Raw genomic sequence first — 19003 nt, 5'->3', positions numbered from 1 at the left:
CATTCACATAGAACCTCTGGTCTTATTTTTCAGCTCATCTGTAGTTTGCTCATCTGTATTTTACATGAAATCTTAGCAAAAATTGCTTAAAAATTTCTGACATTTACCTGCAGGAAAGTGCAAATTTATAAACTGTGCACTGAAAATACTGAAGGAGGTTCTGCAGAGGGCTCACATTAACCCTCATTTCTGCAGAAGACAATTCTGCATGCCTTCTTACTAGCACATGTGGTTGGGTTTTGAAAAACTAAAATTTGTCTATGTTATTAACAAAGACCCAGTTTATATAAAGCAGGGCCTTCTGGGGAAGGATTCTCAGACCAGTTGTCCAGCAAGATTTAATTCCTCTGAGTTAAACTGCTTATAGGCAATTCCTGCCTGTTATCCTTAAACTACTTACTGGCAGTTTAAATTGACAGGATTTCTGTGCAATTAATGTTGCCTCTAACACTGACTGAATGAAGTGTTCAAATGGTTTCTATATTTGCTTTCCCCCTCCTGTTCTGGAAAGGGCTTCCTTCTCTATATGATGCTGGAATGGATCTGGGCATTGTCATATTCCCAGGTAAATAGGAAGACCTGGAGGTGGGTGGAGATCACTGCAGTGTTGCCCTGTTCCGTGTTGCTCATGTCTCCCGTCATGAGCTGAATAATTACTGCAGGTCCCTGGCCTCAGTGTCTGTGTCAGTGTCCATGTTCTTTGTGATATTGTTAATTAAGATTCTTTTTTAATGAAACTCTGAAGCAAAAGTAAGAAGGAAGAAAGATGGAGTTGCTCCTTGACTTTTTTTAATTTATTCACCTTGGGTTTCGAAGTGTTCTACTTCTCTATTATGAAAACAGTACAGTGAAATAAACATTGTAGGAAAGATGATTCCTATTTTATTGATCTACACTGAGTAATAAACTATCTTAGTTTATTAGGCTCAAAAGTACTCCTAGATTAATCTCTGTGCCATCTGCAGGTACTTATCTTTCCTTTACACCTCAGGCTAAAATTCATTCCTCTTTTCTTCAGAGGTTTGAAGTCATGAAACCTCAAATTGAAATTCAATAACAAATCACTTGAGGTTTTCCAACTCAATCTTGATACAGTAATAGAAAAAGAAACAAAATTTCCTTAAAAAAAGGAAACTCCAAAAAAGGAAACTCCTTAAAAAAAGGAAATATCCAAAACTCCATGATACGATGGATGTATATTTTAAGGTTCTCATATCTAACAAAACAACACATTTTCATTACACTGATACCTCTGATAATTTGGTATAAAAATGAAAATCTCTATATTTTATTATGAAAGATTAATTCAGATGCACTTTTGAAAATTTTGGATAAATTTCCAGTAGTTCATGCTATTTTTGTACTATAATTCCAGAGTTTGAAATTTGACCTGTGAATGTTGAATATACAGTGCTAGAAATCTGTAACAGCCAAAGCAATGCAGTCTCAAAATGTGGAATAACCACTCCTTTCTCAGTTGAAAGTGTGCTTTACCCACTTTCTATGTGTCTGTTTTACATTTTATTGGTCTGTGTGTTTCGTTTAAAAAAAAATAAGGTTGTGGATAGTTTTCCCTGACTTTTAAATTTTTTTTACAGTTTTCTCATGGGCTGGAATTAATCTCTGAACTATTGTATTTTCCTTTTTTTTTTCTTTCTTCCCCCAATGATTAGCTTTTTTGCAAGAGGTGTGGGGCACATGTCAAGAAACGTAAGCCATGCTGAGCTGCCTTCTAGGCATGAATACAGAGAGAAGTCCCAGTAGGTGTAGAATTTAAGGAAGCCTCTGGCTCTTTGCAGCTACCAAAGGTTTCTGTGTTCCTCCTGTCTCTCCACGGTTATGGACAGAGCCAAATTCTGCCATTTTAATGCCAGATCTGTCACTGTACACCAAGGCCTTGTTGCCAGCAGGGAAGCATTTTCTGCTGGCATTGCAGAGCTGTGGACACTGAAACCCACTTTATTTGCTCTCAGCATTTATTTCTTCTGACCTTTCAGTCTTGTTTTAGCCCCATACAACTGCTCCAGGTGACCCCTCCTTGGGGCTGGGTGGCACAGCCACTCTGTTTTCAGTCTCTGGGTTACAAGTGCCAAGCATCTGCTTCTGTGCCTAATGTGATCTCACCACAGATGTCTGGGTTGGTGGCATAAAAAAGAAAACATATAGGAACAGTTGCATATGTTTGGAATGCTGAATTTTTATTCCTAAAAACATGCCAAAGTAGAAGAATCCAGAAAGCGTAGATGATTTTTCTGTGTTTGAAAATGCATTTAAATCTGAGCTATCAATAACAAAATGCTGAAAGTAGAGGCAGGTGCCAAACATCTTTGCACCTGTATTCTGATTGGTCAATGCTATATTTAGAATGAAACTGCATTAATTAATCTTTTAAAGTGTACATGTACATTATAAAAATGTATCAACAAATTTGTACTGCTAGTCTATCTTTTTTTATCTTGTTTCACCAAGCTTTTTAGTCATTTGTTTCTTACTTGGCATGCTGTTCAAATACCCTGAGTCTTACATTCTTGCTCTATGACTATTACTGTGAAAATGAAATAACTTATAAGATTCTATGGGATTCTTTGAGCTAGCAAACTACCATAAAGCCTCTCTCTGTTTTGTTTCAGCTGCCATTATTAGTACTTTGTTTTACACTTTTTGACATGTTCCTAAATAATGAATAACTGCCAAATTACCACAGCACATTTGATGTGAATGAGTCATCAGCCTTAAATTAAAAAGCAAAGTGTGATGACCTTTCTGTTGTTCTGCATGTCATAATTGCCATCAAGTGATGGGTCTGAAACCTCCAATCAGTCATTAGCACCTTGAGTGGACAGCAGTCATATTTTTGTCTAGTCCTTGGGGTCTATTGTTTTAGGGAATCCAAGCAGTAATGGCTTGGACTAAAAAGGGGAAATTAAAGGAAAATGCATCATCAGCATGCTAAGCAAACAAAAGACCTATAGCCTCTGTGGCTGGAAAGGCAGACCATTATGGGACAATTATTGTCCATATTACTGTGCATGTTTATGTTTATTATCTGATGTTTCTAACTGAAGAGTTTTGTCTTTATGTCTTGGAACTTAACTGAGATGTAACCATAACTTTTCTGATTCTGGAAAGTAGGTTAAATATCTACTCTCATAATTTAAAAAAAAATTAAAATTAAGAGAACAAATGAGCTGTGGAGTTCCATGGGAGCACCTTAGTTAATTTAGTTACTGATGATGGTACAAGTAACTGATGTTGCTTAATCTGCCTATTTCATGAGATATGCTTGTTCAACAATGCATTTACCAGCAATGGAGATGAAAATAAGTTTTGATTATATCTATGCCACCAGAGTAGAGCAAGTTACTGGCTCCTGTGCAAATGGGTACCTTTGAAATGTCTTCAAAGCACATTTTGCCAATATCAACCTAATTCTTGTTTCTTGTATTCAGGAGTGCCAGCCCTGACTGTTGTGTCATGATGGCAGAATAGGTGCCAGCTCTTGTCTGTCATCACTGGCTGTGCCTCTTTCCTCGTGCAGTGACCATAATCTTTTCTTCAGAGATCTCAAGTCTGCATTCATTTCTTGGGCAATGGTGACATTTAGTTTAGCTGTAATATTTCACATGAGAAAGAAGTGGAAGATGTGACCTTATTATTTTTTTTTGTCTGCTGTTGTTGTTGTTTCATAGTAGTATGCAAAATGTGGAAAGTCAGTCATATTTCATTGGTACTTGGCATCTGCTCAACAACTGATTGCTCTTCTCAGAGCTTTTTTGGAAAGTTTGCAGCACCATAATGACAGCTTTCTAAACACAGATGTCCTCTTGGTACAACCTATAATTTTTTATGAAAGATGTATCAATGTCAGGAATTTGAACAAAGTACTGGAATTAGTTGAATATTCTTGTTATGAATATGTATTCAAAATATCTACAGTACTTATATTGTACATTGGAGAAAGAATATGCAATGCCTGAAGGCAAAGATGTTGGTACAAAACATCAGAATATAGTTTAAGATAAAGTGGTTCCTTTGTTAATGGTCTGTCTATACTTCAGTGAACTTTTCCCCACTATGTTCTGTACTGTGGAAGTGCACACAGTGACCTTGAAGCATCAAGAATCTCGGGAATACATTCAGATAATCAGGGATTCTGCCATGGAAGATGTCGAGTAGCTGAGAGGCCTGGAGTAGTTACTAAATATTCTTGTGGTGTCCCATCAGTAGCCTGTTCCTCTTGTTTCATTTACCTCTCACCTAAGCCATCAGGAAGTGAATACTTCAAACACAAATTCCCCTCCTCAAGTCAGCAATTTTTCCTAAGGTTTCTCTTTAGAAAGTAGAAGTTGGTTGAAAGCTTAATGTGTAATTTGATGAACTTCCAGCAGCTTGTGGTTCTTAGTAAAGGAATCCTTGATTGTATTTACCTATGGGCCTATTATTTGCAAATAGCTACAAATAAGAAGACAGTGCTTAATGGTTGTGTGCAATTTATGTCAGTTCAGACTTGCAGGGGAAAAGGAAAGTCTCCTCTGTAACCATTTGAGATGGTTTTTTAATGATAACACAGTCGATTCTATATTGTTCTTCTACCTATTTAGGTCAAGTTAAGATCAGACTACCCTGCAGGAAGTTTATCTAGAAACTCTAATGATATTAGGGGAAACATAGTTCAATAAAAATTTTCCCATTTTGATTTTGTGCAGCTCTGCAGGCAGGATATAAGTGCTGCAGTTTTTATGACTATAGCTAACTTCATGTAGCTTCCCTCTATCTGTACTTGTACATGGCAGTTGGTTTTGATTTATTTTCAGGTCTATACTCCCACACCACTAATGACACGTCATTCAGATTCAGAATAGATACTTTAAAGTTAGAATACAGCATCAGAAATGATGGAAAATCATAACTGTTAGTTAGAAAATGCTTTCTTTTGGACTTCAACTGGGTCACGCTGTGGTCATTCAATATTATGATACTGGGGTTCTTTCCCTTCTCTCTTGCTTTTGGTTGATGATAAAATCACTTGTCTGGTATATGTGCATGTGTGTGGTCCAACCTGGGCTGCTCTTTGGCTTCTCTTGGATCATGACCTTTTGCCAAACCTCAGCAGTAGCTCTTGGGGAAAAAATGTAAACATACAACCAAATTTACTCTGGTTTCTTTATTTAGCTCAGTGCAAGTTAATTCTAATTGCTATAAGGCTTCAATATGGCAAACATTTTCCTAAATCAGAAAATAGGAGAAGCTGATTTAATATTTTAATCATAGTAATTTAGTAAAAAATACAAGTGGCTGGGAAAAAATGGGATGTCCTAATGCAGAAATATGAATTTTAGGTGTTTAGCAGTTGTAATAATTTTATTTATTAATTTTAATCACATTAAAAGAAGTGTTCAAGGATCACAAGGAATAAAACACCTTTTTTGGTAGGCCAGAATTGTATGGAAACATTATGCAATAATACTAATTGCTAAGAAAGTTCCAGAGTTGTGGGCAGCGTAATTATCTACAATTTTCTGTGAACATCCTTACAAAAATGAGCCACCTATTTTAAGTGTAAATATCCAAAATAAGGAAGCCAGATGTCTTGTTTGTGACAGTGTAAGTGATGGACACTTTTCCATGTAATGGTCTATCTTCTACTAACTTGAAATGACCTTTTTTTTCCTGTAGGTGATAGTTGAGGGCTATGCTGGTTTTTCCAATGTGGTTACAAGTTGTGGGGAAACAGGGCAGTTTCCATAAACGAGAACATAGAAGATTTCAGTAAATGGAAGGCATTTTGTCTACTAGGTTATTTTAACTCTCATTAAAACTCACCTGTCAACAGTTTGCCACTTACCTTGACTCTTTTATATTTGTTCTGAGCTGTTACCACTGTTGGCTACAAGAACTGATCACTTTGCCTGATTGCAACTTTCAGAACACTTAGATGAGTTGGCAGTTAACACAGAATATATGTAATTGATATAAAGATTAATTATTAAAACTGGCAGTTTCTCCTGCCTAAAATGCACATATTTGCATATGTACTATGCCTCTTAAATTGTTTACAAGTGTGTAAACACTTCAGTGTAAAGCTTGAGATAGGTTTTGGCTTTGTCTTATGAGTTATAAGAATATGGCTGTTCCATGATGAAAACAGTATTCTTCCAGTCTTTTTGTATAGATTTACTTCTGCAAGTTAAATAACTTCTATGACCTGAGTACTTATATATTTAACATACTGTACAAGCAAAAGGAGTAGACACAAATGTTTAGTATTGAATATTTGAATATTTAAAAAAATGAGGCTTTGACTCACCCACAGAGCAAAAACCTTAAATCATCAAAGGAATAAACGCTTGTGGAGATGTATTTTTGCCAAACAAAAGACTCATCCTTGCAAGCTGAGTCTGGAGAAAGGTGTGCAGGACTTTTGTTTAAACAGTTTTATTTATGATAAAGTGTGGAAAACTCACATTTAAAGAAATGGTCAAAACTTCTTGAGTGAATGAAGACAAAGAAAGAAAAATCTAGTAGCTGTTGCTGATACCAGGGAACTAAGATGAACATGTTTGACCACAAAATATTTTTAAATGAACCCTAAATCTTCTTCCAGTTTTTAAAGACTTCTTAAAGATTGTTAGTGTTGCAGGCTGAAAGCTGAACTTGACTCTTTAAAGAGTCCAATTCAGATCTTAGGGACAAATCACTCATCGACATTGTTGTTATAATAGAATGGGTATGAGACACAAGTTTGTGGAACTGTATTCAAGAGATGTTCAAAAATGACTAGAAAAGTGCAGAAATACTTATTTATGATTTTGACTTGCAAAATAAAATATATCCTTCTGGGAAATAAACATTTGGGATGAAATCTTGCCGTGTTCAGGCCAATCACAGGTAGTGAACTCAAGCTTTCAGCTAGAGTGCATTTTATCTGCAGTAAAATAAAAAAGTCATTAATAAGATTATTCCTATGTCTGTTGATCCATCCATGCTTTGGCAGAGTCAGTGTATGTGCTGTAATTTCTGAAAGTGGCCAGCCTGAGAATCAGCCCTGAAATTAGTGAACACCAGTTGCTCCCTATGAATTGCAAATTGTCAGAAGATGAACACTGCCTGCAAGAATTTACAGCATTTGTCTCCTAGGCCTGCCTATCTGGTTGCACTGAAGGCACTTCCTCAGGGTTCACATCACAAAACTCTTTGAGACAGTTCAGTAGTGAATCTGTGGGGACCGAGCTGAGAGCAGTGTCATGGCCCCAAGCTCTGTGTCAAGAGCAGACAAGATTACTAATGTCAGTGAAATACTCTTTATCTGTAAAACAGCCAATGCTCTGGATTGTCAGCAAGTGCAAAATGAAGCACCAATCTGCCAAACAGGAGAAACTGCCTGGATTTCAGAAGAGAAACCTGACCTGTTTGTCTCACATGCCAACTGCTTTGCCTACACTAGGTGGAAACGAGAAATTTATTAAGTGTAAAGTGCACAGTACAATGAATAAGCAAGCTAAAAGGCTCTTGCTTTGCTGACTAATTATTTCATTCACTCATTGATTAAAACATTTTTTCCTGGGGCGGGAATGGTTGGGAAGCTTGTTTTGAAAAGTATAAATAGGAAAAGCAGAATTTTTAAACAGGTTTTTTTAAACATCTAATCTTAAACATCTTACTTGGAAAAATATGTTTTTATAAACTGCAGATGATGCACTGTTTTTGATGCTACTAGTTAAACCCCTAGTTTTAGCTAAGACAGATAAAGGTTAGAATTGCATTGCATTTCACACTCCACATGTATAACAGTGGTAAAGTAGGTAAAATGATAATTAACTGCTCCTCCTATTATGTTTCTCTAGAGACCTGAAGAATAATTTGATCAGCACAATTGAGCCAGGGGCCTTCTATGGGCTTTCAGAACTGAAGCGCCTGTAAGTATTAATTCCATTTGAATTATTCTGAAAATTGTGTTTGTATCGACATTTCTATCCTTGGGCAACTCAAATATGCCACCAAGCAATAATCAAATAAGAGCACTGGCTGTAAAATAGAAAATCACACACTCTGCTTTTTACATTTACCTTGCCTTTTTTCCCTTCTTCCCCTTCTTTCTTCCTTTTCCTTTTCTTTTTTAACTTTTCCATTTAAATCATCAGTTTAATCTCTGGTAAGTGTCCTAAGAAATACACCTACAGAGGTAAAAAAACATGCCTAATTAATGACTAAGCAAATGATATGTCACTGTAGACATTAATCAGAAGTAAAACTAAACAGTTCAGATGTGTGTGAGCAATGGTTTGTGCTATACTAACTTTTTTTTTTTTACTTTTATAATAAATCAGCCCTATCAAACACATTATTAGAAAGGAAACTTTGTCATACTGTACAGTTTGTCTACCATTTTCCTTACCATCAACCTTGACTTTGCTTGATATTTTTTACTTTTATAATGGTTTTCTAAGGAAACATGATCTTGCACAGTATATTCCCTGTCCATCATTCTTGCAATTCTGTCTTGGAAAAGGTTCTCATAGTACTTTCAGAAGCACTGGCTGATTTTTAAACTACATTTTAGAGGGTAAAAATATCTAAGTTAGTAGGATTCTACAGCTGGGCATTTTTCTTTTAATTAACGATGACTACAAACCCTCCTTAGTTGTACTCAGCCTAAGGAAAAGTGAGATGAACCCTTTTTAATTATAATTTTCCAAGTGACAGCTTCCAAATATCCATGCACTGGCTAACTAGGCCATCAGGACATGCCAGGCATTTTTCAAGCCATCATGTATGCTGTCTTATGAGAAAGCCTATCAGAAAACAGGGGTTATTTTAGTGGGATGGGAAGATTTAGATGGGGAGAAGGATTGCAAATCAACAGAAGGATAATTTTACAAACCCTCTGCTTTTGTGCTGTTGTGGTAGTCTCGAGCTGCTGTGTGCTGGGAGCACTGCAGGAGGTTTCTCCCTCTGATCAAGCTGTGTTTTCTAATACCAGTTCTAGTGTGTTTGGGAGACAACCAGTTGCATAAGAATGATGAAGCAGAGTAGCACATACATTTTTGACACAAATAAGAGCATTAGGTTTGAAGTTTTCTCCCCGGCTCTGTGTGCAGGGGTAGCAGTGGAGCACAGCAATAAAAACGAGCGCTAATTGTTGCTTTGGCCACGCACTCTAATAACACAACCCTGACCTCTTGTGGGAAAAGCAGGAAACCTGTGCAAGCCGTGGGCTGCACAGCCACAGACTGCACAGGTGGAGCCTGTAGGTCAGCCAGGAGAAAGGAATAAAGGGAAAAGAACTCATCAGGCGTTGGACAAGAGAGAAGAAAAGACTCTTTAGTGCAGTAGATAGGGCAGTGTTGAGTTCTGTCATGCCAAATCTCAAAGAATCCCTGATATGCTGATATGAACAAGTAACTCTGGGAGCAATCTAGAGACAGAATTGTTTAATTGCTGGGCTACCACATTTGATACAAATCTGTGTAGTTCCGTGGTAAACAAGAAAATATCTTCCCTCCTTCAGTGTGGAACTGTTAGGAAGGAGACAGTAGAGCAAAAGGAATAAATAGTGTAAACTCCAGCTGACTACTTAATAGAGTAATTACTTTAGGACTATACATTCACATCTTTTTATTTCCTGTGTAAAATATAAATGATGCTGAGAAGCAGCAGAAGCTGATGTAATGTGGGCAACTGCAAGAGAAATGGCTATGGCAAGTCAGAGAGACAAGCCACAGGCTGTCAGAATGTTTTCTGTGAATGGTTTGGAGAACTGTTATTATTTGTATTTGAATGACAGACTGAATTATTTCCAGGGCTTACTAAAAAAGGTACACACAAAATTAATGGAAATTGAAAATTTATGAATCACTAAAATTATGGCATTTGGTTACTCAACACAGAAGAGTTCTTTTCTCTAACATCAACTTTGTGAGTCAGCATTAAGTAATTTAAACGTTTAACTCCTGAAAAGGACCACCAGCTTTGTACATTATGGCCTGAATTTTGTTTAATGTAACAGGTATTAGTCTGGGGAAAAGTGTAGCAAGTTGCCTTTTCTTTTTGCTAATTTTTTTTTTGGAAAACAGAAATTTCAGTCACTGCTATATAACTTCTTATGAAAATAGCACTTATTGAAGTTAACTTTGAGAAAATAGTGTTTATTTGTTCATTTTGGTAAAAATAAGATTTTAGTGTGTGCCTCTCTTAAAGAAATATGGACCCATATTGATTAGTATAGACAAAATCTGGTTTTGCTACCCAGATCATGCCCCACATTGTGATGCAATTCTTCCATATGTGTTCAGACTTTGCCTAGACAAAAGCAAAGCATTGCCCAACCAAGAATTCTGGGTAGGTTCTTTTTTATACCTTCTAATAGAAATATATGTAGATGCTATATATGTATTTGTCTTAAACTTGCATTTTTAGAGTTCTTGTGTAGCTTTTATTAGGAGAACTTAAAGAATAATGCTAACATGAAATTAATGCACTATATTGTATCCTTAGTATTATCTCAGCTGTTCTCTACTTAACATCCTTGACAAGCATTTAGGAAATATTTTCATTCTAATGTGAAGTTCCATCATATACTTGCACAACAATATATTCTTTGTCTGATAGAGGACGACTTCATAGTGAACTCTAAAGAGATTGCCTTCATTTTCCAGCTAATTGAATGTGTTCCCATGAAAGCAGTTACTGGATTTGTCAAACTGCAACCTTTAGTCTTCCATTTGATTACTTTAATGTTCTCATGTATCAGCAGAAAAATATGGAATCTGCACAATGTAGTAAAGGAATCAGAAAACAACCTCTAATTCTAAAACAAAAAATACATTCAGATCAATTTTAACATTTTTCTTGGCTGCATGATCACTTAAAATCCTTTCGTAATTGCAATTATTTTTTAAAAGATATACTTGGTGGGAAGGCAAATTTGGGTCAAGTTTGAAAACCAAATACATAAAAATCAAACTCTAATCTACCAAGGGGCATTATTCATGGTTTTACCCCAATATCTGTTTTTGTCTCCTTCCTGCAAGCATCCTGTACACTGTGTTGCATGTATGGCTTATACAGAAAACATTTCTTCAATTTCTGCAGGCAAAAGTTATGGAATGTAATGCCTTTTTCTGTTTGTGCTCTCAGAAAGCCACAGTATTGCTCTTAAAAGAGCTTGCCAAGTGCTTATCAAAACTGACCTCACTAGCTCAAAAATTAATTGCCTTCTGGTTTCTGTGATTTCAGCAAGAAAGGCTGCAGTTAATGAGATGAAACATGAGTAAACAGTAAAAAAAAAAAGTCAGTTTTGGCTGAATATTGCATGGAACAAAATACATAGTACTCTTCCGAAGTTAAAAACGGCAGGTGCTAATAAGTCAGATCAGGAAAATTCTGTATATTTGTAATATTGCTTTGCTTTTATTTACTACATATATATAAAACCCCATTTTAATGCAATTAGAAGTCACAGTATGATTTGTGGAATATTGCTCAATAGTGTTAATATAAAAGTTATTTGACCTATTTAATTCAGTTGTGTTACATTATGGGAAAAGGTTTTATTTCTCATTTGTCTCTAATTCCTTAAGTGTTAAAAATAGAGATGCTTTGTGTGATTATGTAGGTGTGTATAGAAATAAGACAGACTCAATGTTTCATGGGATTTTTGTTTGTTTCAGGGATCTTTCAAATAACAGAATTGGTTGCCTAACACCAGAAATGTTCGTTGGACTTAATAATCTTCACAAATTGTGAGTATTACACCAGTTTTGTTTTAAACAGAGAAATCTCACCTGTCACATTACTTACCTGAGTATAGATGGCAAGAAAATTGCATTATAAGAAAGTTGTAGATTTTGTACTAAAAGGCTCCTGTCCTGAGCCTTTGATTGTGATGAGTTCATATTTTAAATATCTTTTCTCTATTTCAGTTGTAAAATCTATCAGAAATGCAAAGAATTAATTTTCATTTCCACATTAAAAAGAGGCTAAACATGAAATTTCTATTTCCACGTCTAAGAAACAATTAAAGTAAATTGACTGTAAATTTCCTGGCTGGGAAAGAGAAAATTCATAGGAAGAATCCTGGTTTAAATGGACATTTGGCTGAGCCCAGGAGGACACTGTGTCTTCATGCAGATCTGTCTTCATTCCTGAATGAGAAATAAATTCCTACTGTGCATCCTATAGTACAGTCATTCCTATAGTATGTGACAAATCTTGTACTTTCTTTTTGTCCTCTCCAGCCAGTTATGGCATTTCCTTGGACAAACAGGGAAATCTTTCTAGAAAGATGTGCCATGAGGTCAAGATAACACCAGGTGAAAGCTGAAGTCTGGCACACTTACAGATCGCATTAATGAGACTAACTATGCCAGGTCTTCTCTGATGAAAACAAATGAGAACAGATGATGGGAAGAGCCTTGATAGCACTTAATGAACAGGTGCAACCTGCCCCTCTTTTTACTCATCTCAGATGATGTGCCAAATTAGGCCAGCCCAACTCCCCCGTTGGGGGTTTCTATCTCTGCTTTTGTTGTGCACAGTGAACATTGCTGTGGCTATAAAGCCAGATTACCTTGGAAGGTGAGTTTAATTCAAAATGGTGAAGTCACGTTACTAGATGGAATGTGTTTTTAGTTGCTAGGAACAGCCTCGATAGAAACTCTTCAAATCCACGCTCTCTCAGAAAGATTTGAAATTTCCATGCACAAATCTACAAAACCCCCTCTTAAAACTTAACGAGAAGTTCAGGAGGTCTCTTGGTGGCAAAGAACAGAAATTCATTCCCAGAGAGTGCGCAGGGTTGGTCTGTGGCAGTGTTTGGCTGTACTGCCCCTTTTCCCTGAAGCCCAGGAAAGAATGTGGCAGTGTATCCCCACACCCTTCACCCATGCCAGAGATGCTGGGGATGTGCAGGCTGACTGCCCACGGTTGCTGGGCTGATCAAACCACACCATTACAGTTTCTTTTTGGACAGATTTGCTGTATACCTGCTCTTTATGGTAGCCCCAGTGTCTGTCCCAGCATTGGCAATTTTTTTTCTGAGCTGTAAGGACCATAGAGACTCACCAGTTCCCTCTACACAGTCATAAACATTGTATTTTCCTGCATCCACTCTTTTTGTGGGTCTGACTTTCATTTTGAAATGGCTGTGTTTCCAGATCTTGCTGGATCATTTTCCTTCTGAGGCACCAGTTCATAGCAGAAATTTGAATGAGACATTTCTTAAGTGTAGCTCCCACGTGGCAGTCTAGTAACATTTTTCACTTTGAATAATGTTATTTAATGAATTACAAGTCCTTTCATGTTTAAGAAGGTTCATCTCTTTTTGTTCTGTTAATTTTGACCAAACGTTGGTTGTGTTATTGCCAGATTTCATACTCACATTCTCTTAATGCTGTGAGGCAGAGTCATTGTTGAAAGCTCCAAATGCAACCACTCAGAAGAGCATTTTGGCAGAGCATCAGTAATGTCTTACTCCCCTCCTTTCCATCTTGTCCATTATCTTACCTCGTTTTACAGTAAATGCACTTAACACCGGGTCCTTCACGCTTTTGTGGATTTGATGTCCATGCTTCAGTGAAAAAATTATGATTCTGGTAACTGGAGACCTCTTAGTCTGGCCTCTTTCTATTTTATAAGTGAGTTTTGAAAGAAAGAAAAATGGAAAAAAAATGTTGGCAAATCAGAAACTGGCAAAAAATCAATATGTGGCTATAGATAGTATATCATGTAATCATAAAAAGAGATCTTTAATCTTAAAAATCATAGTGATGTGATATATTTAAGCTGTATATAATACCTACTCTTTAATAATCTCTTAGTTATAATAGAGTACTATTGTTGAAGCATCTTTTGCACCGTGTCTTAGCATACTTTCCAAATTTTAAATTCTTCCTGCCACTTTGCTAAGCTTTTCCTGTTATCTTCTCTCCACTTCTTTGATCTTTTAAAAATTTGAATTATTTTTTTCAAGATTTAAGATTTAGTTGTATAATCCATTTAGTCTATCTTCTATTGGTTGTATAATCCATTTAGTCTATCTTCTGTTTTTCTTATTTGGGTTTTAAATTGCCTTTCTACCACTGACCTAATAGCTAGGTCCACCCTGCACTGTAGTCTGTTTGGCCTAGTGCTTTATTAATGACTTTATTTGTTTTATTAGTAGTAGTATTTCAAATTTCTGTCCTTTGGAAATCAGAGGCTTAGTAATAGTTTAGTCTACCTGATCCTTTCATCTGAAGTGAATCATTTCACGATTGCTATGTCAAAAGCTGCAGCTGCCTTGCAGGGATTGTCATCCTTACCACACCAAAGCCAAGAGTGCCACCACTCTTGTTGGGTCACTGAGTATTTTGTGAAGAAATACAGCCACAGTTCCAATCAAGAGGAACTGTCCCCTGCCATTCAGAGTATCACATGTTCCTTGATCTCAGAAATCTCATATAATGTCCTAATGCTGATAGTAATTATTTGGACTGAGAGCTGAATTTGCCTGTGGTGTAAGAAGTGGTCATTGTTAGTGGACTGCAAACTGATGCAGCCTGGTACTGTTCCAACACTGTAGCTTTATTTGCCTTGGAAGTTTATAAAGAACCATACTTTTTAAACATGTTTAAAAGACAATAGGTCACCTCTGAATTGTGTTTACTTGCCATTTGAGGGGTATGAGAAAGCTGTTCTCTGGAAAGGTTATGGAGAAGCATTTACTCAGTGCAGCATCAGTGTTTGTATCAAGGAAAAGATGACAAGTTCTTAAACATGGGACTGGTTTCATAGCCTTTTACTGAAGGAGAAATATAATGGTGCATAGATATGTGTTGATTGATGTGGTTGTTGGTTTGGTAATTAGAGCTCTCCTGTGTTATGTGAGCAGAGATGAAGCACAGAAGCATCTTTGCAGGCTGTTATCAAAACCAGTAGGGAGAGCCATGAGTCCACTGGAAGGAGCAAAGGACATAAATCTTTTCATGTGCCTTCTGTGAAGTGCAAATATGGGATTTGCTTGTGCTGTTTACAAGCGCAAATGCCAGGTGAAACAAAATAACACCGCTGTTTCACTCAATCTTGTAAATCTAATTCAGTTTGGGAAAAAAATGGAGTTAGAGCTGAAAAATCAGCTCTAGGCCCAAACTAACACAGTGTGGTTTAGCCCAATGATGTGATGCATAAATCTAAACTGAGTACAGTAAAGGCATGTTCAAATACTTCACTAAAAGGATGTGGATTGCCTGGACTTTCAGGGATAATGCAGACACCCTTCAGTGGGCTTTGTGGTTTTGTGCAGTCTAGTTTAGAACAGGACAACCTACAGAATTCTTGATTAAAGAAAAAATGAATTAGTAGTACCATCTGGTATTGTTTTTAAACAGGCAGACACACAGAAACCACAAGAAATGGTCAGCCTCTTGATGATGGAGAGAAGACTTTTACTCCGTTGCAGTCAGGAGGCGTATGTCAGGAAACAGAAATTGAATTCAAAGTTACTAATGAAGGCTTAAATTTCATACAGGCCCTGAAATTACTGCAGCCAGTGACTTCTGATTATGTTCCTTGAGATTGATCTAATTTTGACACCCTCTTGGATTTGGTGATTTTTACTCTGTAAAATGATTTCAAAATGCTTTGACGTCATAGGACAAATGCAGCTGGCAGTGCCTCAGTATGAGAGTAGATTTATTACATCTTCTAAGATACTAGTTTACCTCTTTTGGCTAATATATTACCCTTTGGCTGTGTTTCTGCTGTAATGAGGTGCATGTATTCTAACTAGGAGGGACATAATTGAATGCAACAAATCTTCCAAATCTCCTTTGGACCCAATGTTTCAGTGCTTTGTTCCAGAATTAAGTATGCAAATATATTTCAGCTAGGTAATGGAGTTGCTATCTACATTAATTCTGTTTATATTTAATCTAAGTATTAAGAGCTGTGGAATACTGGGATGTTGCCACTTGCTGATATACCAGACTTCATTTACTTAGTTCCACATAAATTATCTTTTCAGGTTGCAAAATGTTGCAGCCTGAAATCTGTTTCAACAAGTGGCTACAGCTGATTCTTCCCTTTGGAGGTTCAAACCCAAACTTTATCATTGCTTCCAATTGTTTGATTATATCTGATTTACTCTTCATCCTGTCTCTGAATCATCAGTTTCAGTTAGCTTTGTGATAATATTGTACTGCAAAATCTTGTGTGACTTGATGTCATTGCACCAACTAATCACTTTGTATGGTGCCAGAAATCAAATAAAAAGCACTAACACAGTTAATCAAACAGACCCCATTTCAGCAAATAAGGAAATACAGAATGTGACCTGCCCTCCCTGTATTTCTCTTGTCATTTTTTACACCTCCTATCCCACTTTGCTTTTTTTTTTTTGTGCACAGATCAATCTGTTACCATTGCATTTGATTTTTGCTTTTTAATGCTGCTCGTAAGAGGGAAGCATTCTTCATATTCATATACTTCTGCTCCTATCTGTATTCTGCCTCAAATGGTACTGTGACACATGTAACTCTTTTTGACTGTTTTGTGGCATTTGGCATTTATATTGAAACTTTTGGCAGAAGTGTTTTATTAATTTCTGTAAAAGCACAATATTGGTAAATGAAAAACCAAGTTTAGGACTTTCTAAGTAAGACTGAAATGTTTTATCTCTGATAAAACTGAAAGCACATCTTTCTATTAATGGAGTGAGTTAATGGCATAGTAAGTGCTATGAGCTTTGGAGTGCATTAATTTGTTATATTTGAAATATTTGCAAACGAGATGTTACAGACATTTTTAGGGTAAATACCCTTCTAAATCAAGCTAGAGTGGGGCTTTAGGATATCTGAAATGGAGAAATTTTAGTGTGTCTGTGAAATGCTCAGTATTTTTAGTTTCCTGTAGACACATGCAAAATATTAAAGGTAGAGAAATATCTATCTACAAGCAAACATTCATTTTCACCTTCAGACATACCCACACTTAAAGAGGTACTTGAAAGTTCTTCCAAGAGCTTTGTACCACAACTGTAAAAATGTGCACTGTTAAATAAAATCTTAAAAATTAGTTTGGTTATATGGGCACATCTCATCATCACTCAATAATTTCATTTTATGTTGCTGAGCCAGTTTATTTTTATACTCTATTACCAGAATTTGTTTGAAGCTACTAAGAAACTTTAAAGTGTTCAGTTGTATACAAAAATGAAATTAGTTATTGCTTCAAGAGTCTTAAACTAATTTATAAATTAGCAGCATTTTCTTTTCTTACTTGAACCCACTGATCCACAGATTTCTGGAAGGTTTCAGCAGACAGCAGGAGTCTCAAGTTTTGTCTTTCTTACTTTGGTTCTTTACCTGGTTCAGATGTCTTGCAGCTTGACAGATCTCTCACTGCAAGCACATTGCTCCTGATCTGAATGTCACTCTTCAGTTTAGCTTACATTCTTTACTTTGTAGACAAAAGAGAAGTAAAATTAATAATTATAAGAATATCCTTTATAAAGAAAAAGTAATAAAAATATTTTATTTGCCAATCTGCTAATTTTTTTCATATATCTGCAACGTATCTCCAGTGAAGAGCTCTGAAATTTTCCTGATAACTGAATTTTTGTAACCAACTTTGAATTCAAACACACAGTGATCGGGCACTGGACAGAAAAGAACATATATCAGTATTTCATAAGTAGGTAGTTCATATGCTCTGAAATTTTAATCTTGGATATGCACTAATTTTTAAATTTATGGGTATGGAAAAAGATATTATCACTTGACAATTAAGCATTTAATTTTTGTACTGCTAAGGCAGTGGCAGAGCAACACTGTTGAACTATGTAAAAGTGAATTGCCTCTGTTTGGAAGTATTCAGCCTGAGCCATTCAGCCATCAAGACAAGAAAGAGCAGAGCAGTAATTAGAATGGAAATTACCTAATTTAAGGATGGGAAAAATTTTTGTGTTTAAAGTCCTTTGTAATAAAACTATTTGTGTAGTCACTTTGAAAACGCATTGCTGTTTAAAGGAATTGCTTGAATTCTTTGGAACATTACTAAATTAAGGCACTGTTTTTGTTTCTTTAACTTGAAGTGACATTCTGTCTGTACAATAAAAATGCAATATAGGTCTCACTGACTAATTGTTTTATTAATATTTTCACTCAAATTCTAGAATATTCTTTTCTCAAATTCTACTCTTTTAAATATGTAGAAGTGTTCCTGTTCCTCTATATGAAACCAAGTTAATTGTATGTATTTCTGCTTGAAAATAAAACAAGTAAGAGTGTGTGAATTGATTTAAATATTACTGTCCCCTACCAAAATGAAAAAGCAATGTACCAAATTTAAATATGTAACTACTATTGTCAAGAATGCAACTTTTTAATTAGCAGTGGGAAAATGATATTCTATAACAATTTTCTTTTCTTCTTGTATTTGTTATAACCAACAGTAAATTGCTTTCTTTTTTCCCTAGGAATTTGTCAGGGAATATTTTTTCAAGTCTCATGAATGGACTATTTTCTGAGCTGCTAGCTCTGAAAGCCCTGTGAGTATCATTCCTTTTGTTTGTAATCTGAAGTACCTCAGAAACACATTAGAATAAACATAGCAGAGTTGAATATGAATTCAAGCAGGATTGTTTCTAGAGATGCATTCTAAAAATAAAATCTGCAGTATTTTGTTATCCATGTCTGGCTCACTGTTGATGAGCTGCCATCTTTACCTGTTGCAGAAAAATGGATGGCACTGATAATTCAACCCCATTCCTGACTAGCTCAGTCTGGTCCTCCTGACTAGAATCCTCCTTTTTTTTCTTTTTACTTTAAAATCTTATACTTTTCCACGGTTTTATGCATTAAATTTTATGAGGCCTCTAATTGCACAAAACCAGTAATGTTAAATATTTTTCCTGGAATTATGCTAACATTTCCCAGTTATTGATATTAATTGTACTTGCCTAAGATTTCAAAGTGTTTAATGAATGTTTCTACTTAGAGGGGTTTTTAGTAAATTTAGGTATGTTATA

The 19003-nt window shown here is 35.9% G+C and overlaps 1 protein-coding gene across 1 annotated transcript in view; it reads left to right on the top strand.

Moving 5' to 3' along the window:
- The window catches only part of LOC311156597 (adhesion G protein-coupled receptor A3-like), a 247724-nt gene that overhangs the window by 86404 nt on the left and 142317 nt on the right, over nt 1–19003 (top strand). Inside the window, exons 3-5 of the mRNA XM_084210641.1 lie at nt 7845–7916; nt 11670–11741; nt 18452–18523. Coding sequence (XP_084066767.1) covers nt 7845–7916; nt 11670–11741; nt 18452–18523 — 216 coding nt within the window. The remainder of the gene's footprint in view (nt 1–7844; nt 7917–11669; nt 11742–18451; nt 18524–19003) is intronic.

This window comes from Fringilla coelebs (assembly GCF_963513975.1).
Source record: "Fringilla coelebs genome assembly, chromosome: 8".
NCBI lineage: Eukaryota > Metazoa > Chordata > Aves > Passeriformes > Fringillidae > Fringilla > Fringilla coelebs.
The sequence above is the reverse complement of the archived record's forward strand: the minus strand, read 5'-3'. Positions and strand labels throughout refer to the sequence as shown.